Here is a 20,970-nt window from a genome sequence, read left to right as displayed (position 1 = left end):
TTGAGGAGGGGGAGGTGACATGTCCTGAATGTTTTTGTAGAAAAATGATCTAGGCAGCGGAGGGAAGTAGAGACTGGAGGAGAGACAGGAGGCTGAGAGGTCAGCAAAGAGGCTGATGCAGTAATTTAGAGGGGATAGGATGAGTGATTGGATTAATAATAACAATAATAATGTTGATATTTGTTAAGCACTTACTATGTGTAGAGCACTGTTCTGAGCGCTGGGTAGATACAGGGTGATCAGGTTGTCCCACATGAGGCTCACAATCTTCATCCCCATTTTACAGATGAGGTCACTGAGACACAGAGAAGTTAAACAGCTGACAATATAATATATATAATTGAACAGCGGAGCCGGGATTCAAACCCATAACCTCTGACTCCCAAGCCCGGGCTCTTTCCACCGAGCCACGCTGGATTAATGTAGTAGCAGTTTGGGTGGTAGCAGTTTGGACGAAGAGGAAAGGGCAGATTTTAGCTCCTTGTGGGCAGCGCTTAGAACAGTGCTTGGCACATAGTAAGCGCTTAACAAATACCAACATTATTATTATTATTATTAGGGCATATGTCTACCAGCAGCATGGCTCAGTGGAAAGAGCCCGGGCTTGGGAGTCAGAGGTCATGGGTTCGAGTCCCCGCTCTGCCACTTGTCAGCTGTGTGACTGTGGGCAAGTCACTTCACTTCTCTGGGCCTCAGTTCCCTCATCTGTAAAATGGGGATTAACTGTGAGCCTCACGTGGGACAACCTGATCACCCTGTATCTACCCCAGCGCTTAGAACGGTGCTCTGCACATAGTAAGCGCTTAACAAATACCAACATTATTATTATTATTACTCTTCCAAATGCTTACTATAGTGCTGTACACTCAGTAAGTGTTCAATAAATATGATTGATTGTTTGACAGACATTAAAATGAATTACATACATGTACATAAGTGCTGTGGAGCTGGGACTGGGGGGTGAATAAAGGGTGCAATTTCAAGTTCAAGGTTGAAGGGAGAGAGAGTAATTGGGAAAGGCCTCTTGGAGGAGATGCGATTTTAATAATTTGCTATTGTTTTATTGAGATGTTCACCCCCTTGATTCTATTTATTGCTATTGTTCTTGTCTGTTTGTCTCCCCCGATTAGACCGAAAGCCTGTCAAAGGGCAGGGACTGTCTCTATCTGTTACTGAATTGTACATTCCAAGCGCTTAGTACAGTGCTCTGCACATAGTAAGCGCTCAATAAATATTATTGAATGAATGAATGAATAAGGTTTTGGAGGTGGGAAGAGTGATATGAGTGATATCCTCTCGCCTATGAAAGGTGAAGGAGTTCCAGGCCAGAGGCAGGATGTGGGCCAGACATCAGCGGCGAGACAGATGAGATCAAGGCACAGCAAGGAGGTTGGCATTATAGGAGCGAAGAGTACAGGTAATGACAGTGGAAAGGAGTTTCTGTTTGATGTGGAGGTGGATGGGCAACCACTGGAGGTTTTGGAGGAAAGGGGAAACAATAAAAAATCAATCAGTGGTATTTATGCACACGCAGGCCCACAAGAAATACCACTGATGATGATTAAGAGGTCTACAGAAACGTGTTTTTGTATACACAGATGCACAAAGACAGAGACCTCAAATTTGGAACAAGGGACAGACCAAAAAAATCCAGAAACCCACACAGAAGCAAGCAAGCATACACATGTACACAATAAAGAGAGAGAAAAAGGAAAACAAAGGATCACCGGGACAGAAGTAGGAAGAGACAAGTTAAGAGACAACACTAGGAGAAAAATGAGAGGAAAAAAACCACTAGGAAGATCTGTAGGCTGATTTTGTCCAAATACAGTAGTTTTTCCTCCATTTTAAATCTAGTATTTTTGCAACACTTGATTGACAATATTGGCAGCAGGATGAAACTCAGGGGATGTGAAGCAGAAACTCATCACCAGATTTTTAAATTCTGTTTCTCATTTGAATTAATTAGAATTTCCTTTATCTTATAGCCATGGCAAAACTTTTTGCCCCTAAAATACAGAATTTACTCGGATTGAAAATTCAAAAAACGGAATTGTTTTTAATTGGAAATATTATATTTGTTCTTGAAGGTGTAGAAAAGCAGTTCATTTTATAAAGAATGTTCGTGGGGAGGGTGGGAAATTTTACTGAGGAATGAAATGGAAAATGAGCTGAAGTAATGTGGTTAAAATATTATTATTATGATGATTATGATGGTGTAAAGCACTTATTTTGTGTCAAATACTGCTCCAGGTGCTGGGGTAGATACAAGTTATCAGGATGTGGGTTGATTATCATCAGGAATGATATTTATTGATGATATGATTGATTGATTGATTGTTCTAAAGCACTAACTGTAGAACAGAAGCAAGTAACAAGCTCACTACTCTTCAAGAGTTTACAGTATCAGTAGTGGGTGGCGAGACAGGCACTCAAAATTATATTGAAGCCAGACTATAGATGGTACTAATCACATTTTCTTTAAATTTTTTAATCTTTCTTGACAAGGTTATGCAGTCATTTTTTCAGTAATCTTTGTGAAGAACTCTCTTCTAAACACTTGGGAGAGTACTGCCTTCAAGGAGCTTGAATCTAAGTAAGTTAGGTTTGGGGAAATAACTAAACTCCTCTCAAATGCTTGCAGAGAGTGTAGATTTAAAAAAAAAAATAGCTGATAGTGTCACCTGGCAGTTTAGTGGTATGTTTTCTGCTTTCTATTGTGACGGGGTATTTCCTTTAAAACATTTAGAAATACCAGCTGGCTTTCTATTGTGGTTGGGTATTTCCTTCAAAAAATTCAGAAATAACAGTCCAGTTGTTTGTGAAAATTTTGGGGAAACAGCTGGAATCTCAAAATAATAATAATAATAATAATAATAATGTTGGTATTTGTTAAGCGCTTACTATGTGCAGAGCACTGTTCTAAGCCCTGGGGTAGACATAGGGGAATCAGGTTGTCCCACATGGGGCTCACAGTCTTAATCCCCATTTTACAGATGAGGTAACTGAGGCCCAGAGAAGTGAAGTGACTTGCCCACAGTCACACAGCTGACAAGTGGCAGAGCTGGGATTCGAACTCATGACCTCTGACTCCAAAGCCCGTGTTCTTTCCACTGAGCCACGCTGCAAAAGCAATCAGTGGTACTTAATGAGCACTTATTATGTGCTGGACACTGAACTAAGCACTCGGTACAGTTGGTTCCCTGCCCACAACAAGCTTACTGTAAAATATATGAACTCTGTATTTTAAATATGTATATATTATTTATCTGTACATTCAATGATTTTTTCAGTTTATATCCCTATATGCTTATACCACTTTCTGTTTATACACTGCCATCTGCCTTTCACTATGACTTTTGCCTGTTTCTTGCATTAGATTGCAACCTTAAAAACAGAAAACATGTTCAGTCAAATCATATTTATTGAGTGCTTCCTGCGTGCCAAGTCCTGTACTAAGCACGTGGGAGAGCAGCCCTGTGTGGGCAGGGATTGTCTCTCTTTACTGCTGACTTATACTTTCCAAGTGCTTAGTACAGTGCTCTGCACACAGGCAGCGTGGCTCAGTGGAAAGAGCCTGGACTTCGGAGTCAGAGGTCATGGGTTCGACTCCCGACTCTGCCATTTGTCAGCTGTGTGACTGTGGGCAAGTCACTTCACTTCTCTGTGCCTCAGTTACCTCATCTGGAAAATGGGGATTAACTGTGAGCCTCACGTGGGACAACCTGATTACCCTGTGTCTACCCCAGCGCTTAGAACAGTGCTCTACACATAGTAAGCGCTTAACAGATACAGACATTATTATTGATAAATACGATTGAATGAATGAATGAGGCAGAATGGGATTAGAACCTGTGAATAGATTAGAACCAGGCCTGTGCTCTTTCCACTAGTTTGTACTGCGAATATGTACATAAATTCTGTAGTTCACACCCAACCATTTACTACAGTACTTAGCAGGCAGGAGCTCCACAAATGCTATTTATATATTGATCGATTGTGCTCTGCACATAGTAAGCGCTTAACAAATACCAACATTATTATTATTATTATAACCTGGCATTTTGTTAAAAATCATTTCAGGTTGCATTCCGCAGTTAGGTATTTAGTTTGGTGTGTTCCTGAGAGGCTTCTAAGATCCCAGTTCTGATCACAATAAGATCTCATCCACCGTTCAAGAGAAAATTGAAAATGGATCTTTTGTGGTGGGAATTATCGATCCAGACAGAAACTAGATTATTTCTTGTCGCGGGGGTTGGAGGAGTGGCATTTGCTAGGTTGCCTGACCGGAGGAGTCGGAAGTGGTTCGCTCTCTCAATAATAATAATTATGACATTAGTTAAGCGTTTATTATGTGCCGCGCACTGTCTCTGTCCCCCTGAGAAGCTCACAGTCTAAGGGGAAGGTGGAATGAGTATTTTATCCCCATTTTTACAGATGAGGAAACTGGGGCACGGAGAAGTGAAGGGACAACCAAAGGTCACAAGGCAGGCAAATGTCAGAACCGGGATGAGAAACTGGGTCTTCTCACTCCCAGGCTTGTACTACTTCACTAGGCCACGCTGCTTCTCACCTGTAAGATGAGAGGGTAGAGAGGAATGAAACGCTCTGGTAGCTAGTAAAAATGGATATGAAACTTCCACCTAACTACTACTTCAACCATCCCGTCCCCACCACTTCCTTTCCTCGAATGACCTCGTCACCTGGTGAGTTTCAGCCAGTGATAAGGGGAAGGGAATTCTAGCTTGAAACAGGACCCTGGCCTTTGTATCTTTCTTGAACTTAAACTGAAGTTTTTACAAAACAAAGAAGTCACCAAGTGTAAAATGAAGATAAAATTATCGATGTCTTTGCGACTTTTGGAGCTGAAGGGAAACCCCTAAGAATGCATTATTGTATCTCTGAAGAAATTAACAGCAGGCAGAGAGAAAGGGAGGTCAAGGGCTTGGTCCCGCTCGGCCTTGCCTCGACTGAATTAGTGCTTAGGGGAGAGTAGCTGCCAATTTTTTTCACTCGTCTCCCTGCCTTGAATGAAGTAGCCTGTGACGCCTCCCATCCCGTTTCTCTCCTCATCTGCCCCTTCCAGCACTTTCACCCCAAGTAATCGCTTATGTATTTATCTTTATACACTCTGATTTGCTCCTATCCATAATTTATTTTCAGGTCTGTCCCCACGGGAAGACTGTAAAGCCCCTGAGGGCAGAGATCTTGTCAACTACTAGATAGGAGAGGTGTAAAATATGTTCAGGCCACCTTTCCCCATTCCTCAAGACCCTCCGGTGATTACCCATCCACCTCTGCATCAGACAGAAACTCCTCACCGTCAGCTCTAAAGCGGTCAATCACCTTGCCCCCTCCTATGTCCCCTCGCTACTCTCCTACTCCATCCCAGACCTCACATTTCTCCCCTCTAATGCCAACCTACTCCCTGTACCTCGATCTCGTCTATCTCGCCGCCGACCCCTTGCCCACGTCCCGCCTCTGGCCTGGTACACCCTCCCTCTTCATTTCCGGCAATTACTTTCCCAACCTTCGAAGCCTTATTGAAGGCACACCCTCCCTCTTCATTTCCGGCATTTCTTTTCCCAACCTTTGAAGGCTTATTGAAGGCACACCTCCTCCAAGAGGTCTTCCCTGACCAAGCCCTTATTTCCTGTTGTCATTCATTCAATCGTATTTATTGAGCGCTGACTGTGTGCAGAGCACTGTACTAAATGCTCGGAAAGTACAATTCTCCCACTCCTTTCTGCGTCACCCTGACTTGCTCCTTTATTCACCCCTCCCTCATCCCCACAACACTTTATTCATTTATTCATTCAATTGTATTTATTGAGCACTTACTATGGGCAGAGCACTGTAATAAGCACTTGGAATGTACAAATCGGTAACAGATAGAGACAATCCCTGCCCAACAACGGGCTCACAGTCTAAACGGGGGAGACAGACAGCAAAACAGAACAAAACAAAACAAGTCGTCTGGCATCAATAGAATCAAGATAAATAGAATCATAAATATATGGATATATAAAAAAATAGAGTAGTAAATAATGTATACAAATATGCACAAGTTATAATCATACCCATAATTTATGTATTTAGATTAAGTCTGCCTCCCCCTCTAGACTGTCAGCTCGTTGTGGACAGGGAATGTGTCTACCAACTCTGTTATAATTTTGTTGTACCCTCCCAAGAGCTTAATAATAATAATAATGTTGGTATTTGTTAAGTGCTTATTATGTGCAGAGCACTGTTCTAAGCGCTGGGGTAGACACAGGGGAATCAGGTTGTCTCACGTGGGGCTCACAGTCTTAATCCCCATTTTACAGATGAGGTAACTGAGGCCCAGAGAAGTTAAGTGACTTGCCCACAGTCACCCAGCTGACAAGTGGCAGAGCTGGGACTCGAACTCATGACCTCTGACTCCAAAGCCCATGCTCTTTCCACTGAGCCACACTGCTTATCTTAGTACAGCTCTCTGCAAATGGTAAACTGTAAATGCTCAAGAAATATGATTGATTGATTAGAAGCAACACGTGGGCAAGTCACTTCACTTTTCTGGGCCTCACTTCCGTTACTGGAAAAATGTGGATTGAGACTGTGAGCCCCACATGGGAGACTGTGCCCAACCCGAGTTCCTTGTATCCACGCCAGTGCTCAGTACAGTCTCTGGCACATAGTAAGCGCTCAACAAATACCATAATTATTATTGATACTAATTCTATTAATACTATTGATTCTATTAGCATTACTGATACTAATTCTATTGTACTCTTCCAAGCACTTAGTACAGCGCTCTGCACATTGTTAACCGAGCGAATTGACTGTTAGTAAGATCAATCAGTGGTATTTATTGAGTACCTACTGTGTGCAGAGCACTGTACTAAATTCCCAGGAGAGGAAGCCAAGAAGCGTCTAGACTGTAAATTTGTTGTGGGCAGGGAACGTGTCTACTATTGTACTCTCCCAAGAGTTTAATAGTAATTATGGTATTTGTTAAGCACTTACTATGTGCAGAGCACTGTTCTAAGTGCTGGGGCAGATACAGGGTACTCAGACTGTCCCACGTGGGGCTCACACTTCTTAATCCCCATTTTTACAGAGGAGGCAACTGAGGCCCAGAGAAGTTAAGTGACTCGCCCAAGGTCACACAGCAGACAAGTGGCAGAGCTGGGATTAGTAGAGTGCTCTGAGCACGATAATTATAATGATGGTGTTTGTTAAGCTCTTACTATGTGCCAAGCACTGTTCTAAGCAAGCGCTCAACGAAGCCCGTCGTTGGGAAGGGATCTTCTCCATCTGTGGCCGAATTGTACTTCCCAAGCGCTTAGTACAGAGCTCTGCACACAGCGCTCAATAAATACGATTGAATGAATGAAATACGATTGATTGATCGTCAACTCATCCTCGAGACTGTAAACTCGTTACGGGTAGGGAACGTGTCTGCCAATTCTGTTGTAATAATAATAATTAATGGTATTTGTCGAGCGCTTACTCTGTGCCAGGCACTGTACTGAGCGCTCGGGAGGGGACAACAGAGCAATAAAAAGGGACATCCCCGGCCCTCATCGATGAAGACATTGATCCCCTCCCTCCTCCCGCCCCCCCAAACGAGCAGAGCGTAACGGTCAACGGCTCAACCTCCCTGGGGGGTGGGGAGGTGGGGGGGGGGAAAGGAGGGCCTTGGGGCAGCTCGGAGGGCGGCTTGGAGGCGGCGGCCGTTGGGGGGGGCGGGCGGAGAAGCCGAGCGGCCGCAGGAGGGGCTCCGCCTCCTCCCTCAGGACCCCCCAGCCCCCTGCACGGCCACCCAGAGGTCCTGCTCGCACCCCTCCCCCCCTGCAGACCCTCCCCCCTTTCTGCAGACCCCTCTCCCCTGCAGACCCTCGCTCCCCCTTTATGCAGACCCTCCCCCCTCCTGCAGACCCCTCTCCCCTGCAGACCCTCCCCCCTTTCTGCAGACCCCTCCCCCCCGCAGACCCTCCCCCCTTTCTGCAGACCCTCCCCCCTTTCTACAGACCCCGCCCCCCTGCAGACCCTCCCCCCTTTCTGCAGACCCCTCCCCCCCCGCAGACCCTCCCCACTCCTGCAGACCCCTCTCCCCTGCAGACCCTCCCCCCTCCTGACCTTCCCCCCCCCTTTCTGCAGACCCCTCTCCCCTCCTGCAGACCCCTCCCCTTTGCAGACCCTCCCCCCTGCAGCTCCTCCTCCTGCAGACCCCTCCCCCCTGCAAACCCCTCCCCCTTGCAAACCCCTCCCCCCTGCAGACCTTCCCCCTGCAAACCCCTCCCCTTCCCGCAAACCCCTCCCCCTCCTGCAGACCTTCCCCTCCCGCAAACCTCCCTGCTGAGCTCCCACCTCCCCTGCAGACCCTCCCCCTCCTGCAGACCCTCCTCCCTGCAAACCCCTCCCCCTCCTGCAGACCCCTCCCCTTGCAAATCCCTCCCCCTGCAAACCCCTCCTCCCCCCTGCAGGCCCTCCTCCTGCAAACCCTCCCCCCCCCCTGCAGACCCCTCCCCCTACAGATCCTCTCTCCCCCCCCCCCCCCTGCATCCCTCCTCCCCTCCCCCGTCCGGGGGCAGGTGACGTTCAGCTAGAGCGCGTTGTAGCGAGGTGGGCTGTGCGCGGAGCGGCCTGTCCGGGGGTGGGATGGGGTGGGGGGGTCCGGGGCCGGGGTCCCCTCTCAGCTTCGGGCCACCCGGGCCGGGACCGGCCCCGCCCAGAATGACAATCACAGGAGCATCTGCGAAGCGCTTACTAGGTGCCACGCACTGTACTAGGCGCCGGGGCCCTGCATCGGGGGGAGGGTCTCCCGTGTTGGGATTAGAATCGGCCCCCTCCCCTCCCCGCCCTCCCTTTCTTCTCCTGCCCCTTTTCCTAAATGTGGGAAGGGGGGCGGGATCCTCTCCCTCCCGCACCCGCAATTCCCAGCCTCTTCCCAAAGGCGCTCAGCCACGCTGGGCCCGGCCGGGAGCCGGACCTGATCCCCGCCTCTTCCCACCTCCCGGGAATTGCGCTTGGATCAGGGAGAAGAGAAGCGACCCTCTCCCTCCTCAGGAAAACTTTACAGCTCAGAGGTATCCTTCTCCAACTTTCCTTTAGGGGCATCTTCCCGGATCCTCCTTTGACTTGACTTTGACACCCTGCCGGCTCGGTGATGGACTGATGATCCCCGCCTCTTCCCACTTCCTAGGAATTGCGCTTGGACCAGGGAGAGGAGAAGCAACCCTCTCCCTCCGAAGGAAGAGTTACAGCTCGAAGGTATCCTTCTCCAACTTTCCTTTAGGGCCTCTTCCTGGGGTCTAGTTTGATTTTTCTTTACTTTGACACCCCGCTCGCCTTGTAATGAATCGATCCGCTCGCTTGGTGATGGACTGATGATCCCTGCATCTTCCCACTTCCTAGGAATTGCGCTTGGACCTGGGAGAGGAGAAGCAACCCTCTCCCTCTTAAGGAAAAGTTACAGCTCAAAGGTATCCTCCTCCAACTTTCCTTTAGGGGCTTCTTCCGGGGTTCTAGTTTGATTTACTCTGACACCCTGCTCGCTCTGTAATGAATTGATCCTTGAAAGCATCCCCCCCTTTTTTATTTTGGGTTGGAATGGGATACATTGGAATTCATTCAATCGTATTTATTGAACCTTTGTGGGCAGAGCACTGTACTAAGGGCTTGGAATAATAATGATGGTATTTAGACCTAGACCTGGGCCTAGATCTAGACCTAGTATTTGCTTGTAAAGTGGATGTAATCTGCAAGGATCCTCTGAATTTTGAACCGCATAGTGGCAGGGCGCTTAGAGTTATTGGACGTTCGGTAGCAGTGGTTATACTGATGTTATTAGACCGCCTACCGTTTGCGGGGCACTGTATCGGTTCGGTGGAAAAGGAAAAATAATCTGTGGATGTGTGGGAAGAATCCAGGGGCCTTCAGGGTCCTCTTATTCTGTTGGTCCACCGAGTTGGACAGAAGGAGTCAGTATAATGCAATAAACAATCAGGTGGAGAAACAATTTAATTCTTCTGATAAATTAGAGGTCTCCTATTCCGAGTGAAGGGTTTTTGTTTTTTTTTTTTTTTTTCCTGTTCTTTTTCAGTGTGACTGCATTGACCATGCTGTCATTTTAACGTAAGTAACATAAGCGGGGAGTGAAGTAATGGGATCGTAATGGTAGGCGGGGGAGAAATGTCATTTCTCACCTTCCGTTCCAATGTTTCTTTGGTGAGAGAATCGATTGTTGTGGTTAAGATGATGAGTGTCTCCTTAAATACCACAAAATGGGGTTTGCCAGTTAGTTTTTGTCCAATTTTTAGTGTGTAAAACCAGTCCCCGTATCTTCAGAGATACGATCTAAGCGAGAGTATGGACTATGTTTTGAATTCTAGGGCTTAATGCGTCGATTATTAGAGATGTCCTATTCCTCCTATGTGGTCAATGTTCAGTGTAAGTGTCTTATTCGCTTTTTTCAGAAGACATCTGGATACAGCCCTCAGTTACCCCCCTCAATTTGGCATAGCCTGTTGGAAATATTTCTGTTTATAAGATGTTCAGCTGACAAAAACAGGTTATTTATAAAAAAGGTTTTATGTGCTTCAAGCCCTAGAGTTTATGAAGCTGCATCTTTAATAAATGGAGTTATTGTGTACTTTTAAATGATGTTTTGTGAAGAAGGAAAGTCAAAGCGAGCGATAGTACTTTTGGAAAAGAATACACTCAGAGGGTAGCATTTGGTATTTTCAAAGCGTCTTACAGTAAGAAGTGGCTTCAATATCATACTTGTAAATAGGAAAATTTCTAGCTGGTGAAGCTTTTGAGTGCTTATCACCTTGGCTAACTTTTAACGATAGCCCCGCTATCCGAGCTTAGCTATTTTTAGGATTAATGTTTGGAACAAAATCTAGACCTTATTACCCGAGTAGATCGTCAGCAAACGAGTCGACAACTCAAAAGAAGCTTCTACTTGATAAGGAATTTTAATGAGGAAAAGAACCAGGTGAGAACTGGCCACCAGATCGGTGGGCCAACTATGCATTTCGAGGCACGTGGGAGAGTTTGGTTCAGAGCTCCTGGAGGGTGGGTTGGCTCTGGCTTTAAAATGAGAAGGGAAAAGACACAGAGTGAGGCGGGGGAAAGGGGGAAAATATGTGCACATGCCCACATGGTGCCAGGCAGAGGGATATGCTGACAGACACATGATACTAGGGTGAGGAGACTCTCGTTTGGTGCCAAGAATGGGGCGGGGAGAGTGGATATCTCAGCCTGGGGCTGGGGAGGATGTGCCAGGGAGGGTCCGGTGAGATCTCACCCATATGAGCCTGGTGAGGGGAGACACGTAGGCCCTTCCCTCCCGCCTTCACCCCCCAAACACACGGCCATGGATGGGGTTGGAGATATCTGGGTGTGCCCAGGGCCAAAGAGGGTGACAGAGAGGATCTGTGAACATACATCAACATGATGATGATGATGATGGTGTGAGAGATGAGTACCCTCTCAGGGTTAGAAGTTCAGAAAAAAGAGACCGCTGGATTCATTTATTCATTCATTCAATCGGATTTATTTGCTTGGGACAGGACGGGGCTTTGACATCTATTACCTGCAGGATCGGGCAGGGCTTGGAGCGTCTACTCTGGACTGGGATGGGCAGGGCCCAGAGAAGCCATTCCTTGCCAAGGCTGGGGGGTGGGAGAGATCTCTGGCCCAGAGACCTGACATGGCTCCAACTCCCTGCCGGCAGGCTGGGGCAGACAAGTGGCGGAGTTGGGATTAGAACTCAGGTCGTCTGACTCCCGGGTCTGTGCTCTTTCCACTAGGCCCCATTGCTTCTGTAATGAAGTCAGAATGTTATTTCACTTTTTCATTCCGGAGCAATGTATTCAGAGCTCTGAGCCCTTCCCTCTTTATTTAATCCCGCTTGAAGCTCCCACCATGAGACCTCTAGACTGTTTAGCTCGTGGTGGGCAGGAAATGTGTCTGTTATGGTGTCATACTCTCCCAAGTGTTTAGTACAGTGCTCTGCACACAGTAAGCAAACAGTAAATACGGTTGACTGGCTGGTGGCTGTGTCCTCATAGTCCCAATTAATATTATTATTATTGCTATGGTATTTGTAAAAGCACTTACTACTGCCAGGCACCGTACTAAGCTCTGGGGTGGATACGAGCCAATCAGGTTGGATACAGTCCTTTCCACGGGGCGTTGCCTTCCGTCTTCTCCCCAGCTTTGGCCCGGTTATCAGAGATGACCAAGCTATTAGGAAGAAGTTGTGAAGTCAGTGGAGAGAGGTTTCGAGGGGAACTACTCTGCTTTACGATCGTTAGAATATGCTGGCGTGAAGAGATCAAGAAATGTGATTGATAATACACTCAGTGACTTAGTTCACCCTGGCAAATTGGTTTCAGTAAGTGTCTTCATTTCTTTACATTAGGTAGTTGAAACTTAAAGTGAATTAGGTCACTTTTTTTTCTCATCTGGATGTCAGTTTCTTCCCAAAAATGAGCTCTAGAAAGGTTATGTTTGCTAGTACGAATGTTTTCGGTAGTTAAAATAAGGTCACATTTGAAATACGCCGTATTCTTCCCCATTGTACATGAAGGCAATTTGATGGATATGTAATCTTTCATTCAATAGTATTTATTGAGCGCTTACTATGTGCAGAGCACTGTACTAAATCTTGTCTCTTCGGGTTATGTAGAAGGACTTTGGCTGCAGGCTTTCCAATTCAGATGGTTTCCTTTCGAGCAAGAAGATTAGTTATGAAAGAAACAGCCTTTTTTATAATCTATCTTTTCTTAAGCTCTAACATCTATGTAGTATAAGATGATTTCATTTTCTGCTTGCTGCTTAGTGAGGTGGGTTTATATGAGTTAGTAGGAATCTGAGTGCAAAAGACCATAATTATTGATAATTATGATAAAATGTTAGGAGAGATTTCATTAATTGTGTGTGAGGTTTTTCTTTGTAATCCTAGGAACTCTTCCAAATGAAATTCATTTACTTCCATGGTGTGCTAAGAAGATGCCCTGAGACTTTTGAAGTATTTTAGAATGTCCTCCTTTAAAATACTTGAGAAGATTTTAAATTATTTATTGTCCTGGGCCTCTATAAAGGACAAGGAAGATAAATTGAACGCTAGTACAGATAAAGAAATGCAGCCAAGCAACGCTTTAGTCTTTATAGTTTTAGAGGGCAGAGTCTTTCAGCATAACCCTGTTTTAAAATATGAAGGGCAATTGAAAAAGTCAAACAAAATTCTCAGTCTATTTTCTTCAAGTTAGAAATCATTACTCTCAATTTCTCTTAACAGGTTGATTAAACATGGATCTATACAGCAAACTGATTACTGGTATTGTTATTACCAGTGTTTTCCTATTTCAGCTACTTTTCCATGTTTTCAGTCCTTGGTTTTCAAGAAAACTAACTCCAAGTTTTGACAATCTCAACCAAAAAAGGAAGATTGAATGGAACTCAAGGTAAACGATATTTTGATTTAAAATTAAGTCATTATCATTTTTCAATGGAAATACTGGGAATCACACAACTGTAGAAAAGAGAGACAATTCTTAGTTTTCTTTAAAGTGTTAAGGTTTACTTTAAATATATCATGTTTGCTCGGTGATAAAGAGTACCGGTTTGCATTCTCTTTGAAGCCATGCCAGTTTGGAGCAGTGCTCCTGCAAATAATAATAATAATGTTGGTATTTGTTAAGCGCTTACTACGTGCAGAGCACTGTTCTAAGCGCTGGGGTAGATACAGGGGAATGAGGTTGTCCCATGCGAGGCTCACAGTTTTAATCCCCATTTTACAGATGAGGGAACTGAGGCACAGAGAAGCGAAGTGACTTGCCCACAGTCACACAGATGACAAGGGGCAGAGTCGGAATTTGAACCCATGACCTCTGACTCCCAATCCTGGGCTCTTTCCACTAAGCTAGGCTGCTTCTCTATGAGAAAGGGAAGAAAATGAGAAAATGAGGAAGGGAAAGAAGAGCGTCAGTTATGGGGCTTGGTTTTGGTTTAGTCCAAACTTTTTTTAAATTGGGAATAATACAATTTTCAAGCTAGCAGAACATCACTCTCAGTGTTCTTTCATTTAATCTTTAGCAAACTTTATATCTAGGCCTAATATTTATTTGCATAGGGAGCTTATAGCCCCTTTAGTATTTTGCCTTGTTTGTTTAGTAAATATAGAGATGGATTTAAAAATCTGAATTATAAACCAAAAGCTATATTTTTGAAACAAAATATTTGCCTGTTTTAATGAAAAATATGCCACAAGACACAAGGAATGTTTTTAAACCTAGATATGTTATATAAATTGACAAATCTACATGACACTGGGGTAAATCCAGTCCAAAGGCCCTCTTAGTTTTTAATTATTCTCTCCTCCAACCTCATATTTGATAACTCAAACGTGCATGAGCTGTACTTTTTCATGGAATTTGTTAAGCGCTTACTGTGTGCCAGACATTGTACTAAGTGCTGGGATAGGGATAAGCTACTCAAGTTGGATCCAGTCCATGGCATAATGGAAAGAGCACGGGCCTGGGAGTCAGAAGGTCATGGGTTCTAATTCCGGCTCCGGCACTTGTCTGCTGTGTGACCTTGGGTAAGTCACTTCACTTTTATGCACCTTAGTTACCTCATCTGTAAACTGGGGAATGAGACTGTGAGCTCCATGTGGGACAGGGACTGTGTCCAACCTGAATTTGCTTGTATCCACCTTAGTGCTTAATACAGTGCCTGGCACATAGTAAATGCTAAACAAATATCACAATTATTATTATTATTATTATGTCCCAGATGGGGTTCACAGTGTTAATCCCCATTTTACAGGTGAGGTACCTGGGGTACAAAGAAGTGAAGTGACTTGCCCAGGGTCACACAGCAGACAAGTGGCAGAGCCAGGATTAGAACCCAGGTCCTTCTGACTCCCAGTCCCATGTTCTATCCACTAGGTGACACTACTTAAGAATAATAATAATGATGGCATTTGTTAAGTGCTTACTATGTGTCAAGCACTGTTCTAAGCACTGGGTGGGGGAATACAAGGTAATCAGGTTGGCTCATGTGGGACTCACGGTCTTAATCCCCATTTTACAGGTGAGGTAACTGAGGCCCAGAGAACAATAATAATAATAATTAATAATTATGGTATTTGTTAAGCGCCTACTATGTGCAGAGCACTCTTCTAAGTGCTGGGGTAGATACAGGGTAATCAGGTTGTTCCACGTGGGGCTCACATTTTTTAACCCCCATTTTTACAGATGAGGTAATTGAGGGCCAGAGAAGTTAAGTGACTTGCCCAAGGTCACACAGCAGACAAGTGGCAGAATCGGGATTAGAGTCCATGACCTCTGATTCCTAAGCCTGGGCTCTTTCCACTGAGCCACACTGATTCTCAAGCTGCTTGTTTAGTCAAGGGTTTAGTGTGTGTGTATTTAGGGTTTGCAGGTAGCACCTGATTAGATGGGTTTATAAAGTTGCCCAAAAGTCAGGAGATTAAAAAAAAATAAAAATAACTAGAATACTGGTTCACCAAGAACAAGGTGAATTTCAATAGACGTATAAATCAATCAATAATATTTATTGAGCACTTGCTTTATGTAGAGCATTACTGTGTGCTCATGGGCGTGGAAAATTATCAAGCGAACATAGGCATTCATTCATTCAATTCAATTCAAGCATATTTTTTTGAGCGCTTAGTGTGTGCAGAGCACTGTGCTAAGTGCTTGGAATTAGAATTCGGCAACAGATCCCTGCCCAACAACGGGCTCATAGTCTAAAAGGGGGAGACAGACAGCAAAACAAAACAGGCAGTGACTGGATAGGCACAAATCCAGACAAAAAAAATTTAGGGGTCAAATTGGACCACATTCTGAAAATGAATCAACAATACAGGATCATTTGGCCAGGTCGTAGTAACAGCGTGGCCTGTTGTTATGGAAAGCATTGGGGCCCCGTGGGTAGAGCACGGGCCTGGGAGTCAGAAGGATCTGGGTTCTAGTTTCGGCTCCGCCACTTGTCTGCTGTTTGACCTTGGGTAAGTCATGTTACTTCTATGTGCCTCAGTTCCCTCATCTGTAAAATGGGATCAAGACCCTGAACCCCTTGTAAAACATGGGCTGTGTCCAACCTGATTGCCTCGTATATACCCCAGCGCTTAGAACAGTGCCTGGCACGTAATAAGAGCTTAACAAGTATTTACAAGAAAAAAAAAGTTAGAATATTCATTCATTTTATATGTCAACATTCAGTGCACCCTGTCAAATTATTGTTTTTCTGTTTACCACATTTGAAAATTTAGGAGCTTATATCAATAAATTACAAAAGCAGTGCAATAATTGCAGCTAGCTAGATTATATTAAGCGAGTAATAAACAACTATGATATTATTTCCTATATTTGTATCTTCGGGAGATTGGTGGGCTGCTCAATCTTTTGTGTTTCTTTGCAAAAGTGGACTAAAGAGTGGTAAATTGGACTATTCACTCTAGAACTGAGAAAGATGAGGAGTTGCTCTTAATCGCCCAGATACCTAAAGATGATGATTATTATATGGAGGCTGGTAGCCAGTTATATTTAGGGTGGAACAAGAGGAATTTAGCTTGCTTTGTGACAAGAAGAAGATGATGGTTTAGGGTAATGTTGCCAAATGTCTTGGCAGTAAGGCTGGCTAATCATTGGAACAGCCTACCAATATCAAGGGAGATGATTAACCTCTTCTAGAGAGATCTTTAAAAATAGAATATATATATATGAGGACACATGACTCTTTCTTAGAAGCAACGTGGTTTAGTGGAAAGAGCATGGGCTTGGGAGTCAGAGGACCTGGGTTCTAATCCTGGTGCTGCCACTTGTCTGCTGTGTGACTTTGGGTATGCCACTTCACTTCTCTGTGCCTCAGTTACCTCATCTGTAAAAATGGCGATCAAGACTGTGAGCCTTACAGTGGGAAAACCTGATTACTCTATATCTACTCCAGCACTTAGAACAGTGCTTCGCATATAGTAAGCGGTTAAGAAATACCATAATTATTATTATTTTTTAAATTATTATTATTATTGTTAGATGATCTTTTGGGGTCCCCTGTGATGATGTTTAAAAATACATTGGCACAATATCCCATTGACTCTAAGGAAATTAGTCTAGTGAATCACTGAGGGTAAATGAGGCTAATGAGTTTCTCTAGTTTTTTTTTGTTTTGATTTGTTTAGAGACTACAAAAGATAAAGTTTAGTTTGGAGCCATTAGAAGACACAGATCAGGAAACGGTCCTTGTCCTCACCCTAATCTCTCATACTCTTTCCTACTCTGCCGAAGAATCCATTCATGCTTTAGGAAAATTGTAAACCATATCCTTAATGTAAACTGTAGAGTGAGGATGAAGGTTTGTGAAAAAGTTAAGTTAATAATGTATAATCTTGCACACAAACTTTCTTTCCTTGAACAGCACATCAAACTATTGATCGGTTATTAGTTTTTTGTCTTCTTTTTTTAACTTGAGAAGAGTAGGATTTCCCCATTTAATGTTTCTCAAAAACATAAATGCTGATATTTCAATTGAAAACAAATTGCCGCCTTTAGTAAATTGCACTATTACAAATTGGTGTGCCTGTTTTTTCTTTGTCATAACATAATTGTCTTTTGTTTGACTCTTTGGCTCTGTTTCTTTTTAAAACTCTTGTAGTCCTACCTAGATATTCAAGTGTAGGAAATATCAAACCTATGTTTAATGTGGTAAAATTACAGAAAAATCTTTGGAATCTTTAGAGTTAAATGTTATTTAATGAGAGAGGAACAGTTGTTAAATTATTCAGTTGCATTCCCAACTACTAATTTATGTAACACATTCTTAGTCTTAGAATAACTTGGGAAAAGGTTCATGAATGATCATTTGTGTAAAAAAAAAAAAAAAAAAAAAGAAAGAAAAAATTCTTAACATAATCCCACCACTTGTTGGATTAAATATCACAGGAACAAGTGCACTGTGGGGACCAAATCTCAGGTGACTTCATTGTGGTTGTGGATTTTTGCCAGAACAGGGATAGGATCCTGGGGTCCAAGCTGCCGTGAGATGCTATGCTGCTATATATAAAAGCATTTGATAATACAGAAATTGAAATCCATAGTATAAAGCTGTTTGACCATCTGGGAAATATATTTCTGTGCATATGTATGGTGATTCTCATTCAAGCATCTGAAAAAACTTTATAAACATATTTTATGGTATGTGTTAAGCGCTTACCAGGGGCCAGGCACTGTACTAAGTGCCGGGGTAGGTACAAGCTAATCAGGTTAGACACAGTCCCTGTCCCACACGGGGCTCACAGTCTTATTTTTAGAGATGAGGTAACTGAGAAGGAAGTGACTTGCCCAAGGTCACACAGCAGACAAGTGGCGGAGCTGGGGTCGTCCTTCTGACTCCCAGGCCCGAGCTCTATCTATTAGGCGACACTGTTTCTTTTGGGGAATGCTGGGGGAATCCCAACATTTAGGACTTTGTGCTATTTCTGAGTTCTGTGTGAGAACTCAGAGCGGGGGACTGATTATTACCTACCCCTTTGCTCCACATGCAATCGATCAATTAATCGGTGTTATTTTTTTAAGCATTTTCCGTGTGCAGAGCACTTTGCCGAATGCTTGGGAGAGTACAGTACTAAAGATTTGGTAGGCTCGATTCCTGCCTCAAGGAGCTTACAGTCTGGTGGGGGAGACACTTTGATCCTTAGTCTCTGTCACTTCTCCTAGCTGTCATTTATTTTAATGACTGTTTATAAGTGTTGTCAAAGGGTTTAAGGGAAACAGGCCCAAGTGTTTAGGAACTGTAGTTCTCTTAGGCCCTATCTCTTGGATCCTAATGGGGGAATCTATGGGTCTTCATGCTTCTTAGTAGAAGTGCTAGATTCACTTTCCCTACATTATTGCTGTCTTCATAATTCCACACCCTGGATGTCTTTAAAAAGAAAAAAAAGAAATAGGTTACAGTTGACTTCTTGATGGTAAGAGTCACTGATAATTGGATCAGAATACTTTTCAAGGGATGGAAATAAAGGCCCAAGTGTTCTTGTCCAAAATAATTTGGTGAGTGTTGCCAAAATTGGGAAAATTGCAGTTGAATGTTTTAACCATCAGGAACACTGTCTGTGTGTGTCTCTCTGTGTGTATGTATGTGTGTGTGTGTGTGTGTGTGTGTGTGCCTATAATGCTATATTATTATTCAAATGGCTCTACATTACCTTTGTGCTTTTCTAATTCATTCAAAAGGATGGTGACATATTATAACAGTCTAAAATTCCTATTTCATTTCAGGATAGTATCCACATTCCATGCTTTGGTGGTTGGTTTTTTTTGCCTGTATATTTTAGTTTTTGATGAACCTACTAAGGCTGATCCACTTTGGTAAGATGAAAAACTTATTTCTCTAAATAGCTGATTGACTTTTAGTTTTTGAATCTGAATATTCCCTTTTCCTTCAAAATGAAAAGGACTGAGTCCTAATGACCCAACAATTTAGAGAGGATACATTTATTTTGTCAGAGTGAGAGTACGGCTAAAGGGGAAAACTATTTGATGTGTGAATTTGGCGAAACCAAGAACTAATTAACAAGCTCTGAGCAAATCCTACCACTTCCTATTAAGAGCAAGATAATTTCTTTATCTTGTTTGTTTGTCTTTAAGAGTTTGGAAAATCTTCCTGAGGTAAGACTCAAGTCATCAAATGAATTTTTTACTACTAGCTTGACTTTGGGTCTTAGAAAAACTAGGATATAGTTGTCCTGTTTTTCATCAGGATGAAAGAGAGTTTAGGGGTCAATTAATAAAGCTCATCGTTATTGACACTTTGTTGAGCACCTAAGTGGACAGACCACTGTATTAGGAAGTATACAGGATTAGTAGTTCATGGTTTCATTCCTGCTCTTGAGCTTTGAGTTGAACGGGGAAGACATGTATTTGGGAGTTGACAGACATACATTTAAGTAAGAATAAATGAACACGGTTAATTGCAAGCACAGGTGAATACATAATTTATGTATTTAAATACTGTTTTTACATGACTGTGGAGTGTTGACTAGAAGGGTTGGTTAGGAAATGTGCTCGAACTGCGCTGTAACTGGAGAAGAGGCCAGCTAGCTGGGTGTGAAGGAGTCAAATTGATAGAGAACCTGTAGATGCAGAGATCAGGATAATTGGAGTTTGTACTGGGAGAACTTTGAGAATTTAATTTGCATAAATAAATCTCACACGGCTTGTTTAGTCATTATTAAGGTTAAGCAGTACTGAAGTGCCTCATTGACCTTTCAAGTCACACAAGCAGTCAAAGGTGAATTTCACCATCAGTAGTATCACCTTTTGATTATCAAGGACGACTCTGAATTTGAGAGAGCTGTCCTAAAGTAGTAAAGTTATTTCTATTTGATCCTCTCAAAATAATCAGCAATTGTCTTAGGATCATGATTAATCGTAGAAAAAAGTTCTGTTACATAAAGGAGGTAGAAGCCACATGGATTTAATAGTGTATTCATGAATAATGTGGAACTACAATTATCAAGAGAGAGCAAATATAAACTACATTTCAGGCAGGGTCTCCCAGAAACTAAAATTACGCCATGGCGGGACATCATGTCCATGCTTGTGAACATCTCCCACTGAAGCCTTGGTGGAAAACTCTTCAGCGTAACAAGAAAACATTAAAAGAGGTGTTCAGCGAAATCTTAAAAAAAAACTGTGTCCCAAGAGATTAAATCTTGATAGCAAAGACTAAAACTATTTTATTTATGTTTACAGGGGTGATCCTTCAGTTGTAAAACTGAATATTGCTATAACCTCAGGCTACCTCATTTCTGGTAATTATAAATGAATGTTTAGTCATCTGTGATGAAATGATCATATTTTGGGTCGTGTTGGGGGGGGAATTAAGGCAAGCTGGAAGCAGGACTTCCCAGGCACAACACCCAAGTGTGTAACCAACATTCCTCGGCGC

General features: G+C 43.3%; 1 protein-coding gene across 8 annotated transcripts in view; it reads left to right on the top strand.

Annotated features, from left to right (window-relative positions):
• Window positions 1-7,705: 7,705 nt before the first annotated feature.
• TLCD4 (TLC domain containing 4) overlaps window positions 7,706-20,970 on the top strand; it is a 46,552-nt gene continuing 33,287 nt past the window's right edge. Inside the window, exons 1-8 of one of the 8 annotated variants that reach the window (XM_039911856.1) lie at window positions 7,706-7,810; window positions 9,097-9,255; window positions 9,400-9,467; window positions 10,088-10,119; window positions 12,209-12,388; window positions 13,295-13,460; window positions 19,299-19,388; window positions 20,775-20,833. In XM_039911856.1, the coding sequence (XP_039767790.1) occupies window positions 13,306-13,460; window positions 19,299-19,388; window positions 20,775-20,833 (304 nt within the window). In that variant the 5' untranslated portion in view covers window positions 7,706-7,810; window positions 9,097-9,255; window positions 9,400-9,467; ... (1 more) ...; window positions 12,209-12,388; window positions 13,295-13,305. Of the gene's footprint in view, window positions 7,811-8,546; window positions 8,608-8,733; window positions 8,756-9,096; window positions 9,256-9,399; window positions 9,468-10,087; window positions 10,120-12,208; window positions 12,389-13,294; window positions 13,461-19,298; window positions 19,389-20,774; window positions 20,834-20,970 lie in introns of those variants that run through there. The other 7 variants (XM_039911857.1, XM_039911858.1, XM_039911859.1 and 4 more) reach the window with 7 other exon arrangements.

Source organism: Ornithorhynchus anatinus, chromosome 4, assembly GCF_004115215.2.
Source record: "Ornithorhynchus anatinus isolate Pmale09 chromosome 4, mOrnAna1.pri.v4, whole genome shotgun sequence".
Lineage (NCBI taxonomy): Eukaryota > Metazoa > Chordata > Mammalia > Monotremata > Ornithorhynchidae > Ornithorhynchus > Ornithorhynchus anatinus.
Note: the sequence above shows the minus strand (reverse complement) of the source record. Positions and strands in the feature narration are given on the sequence as shown.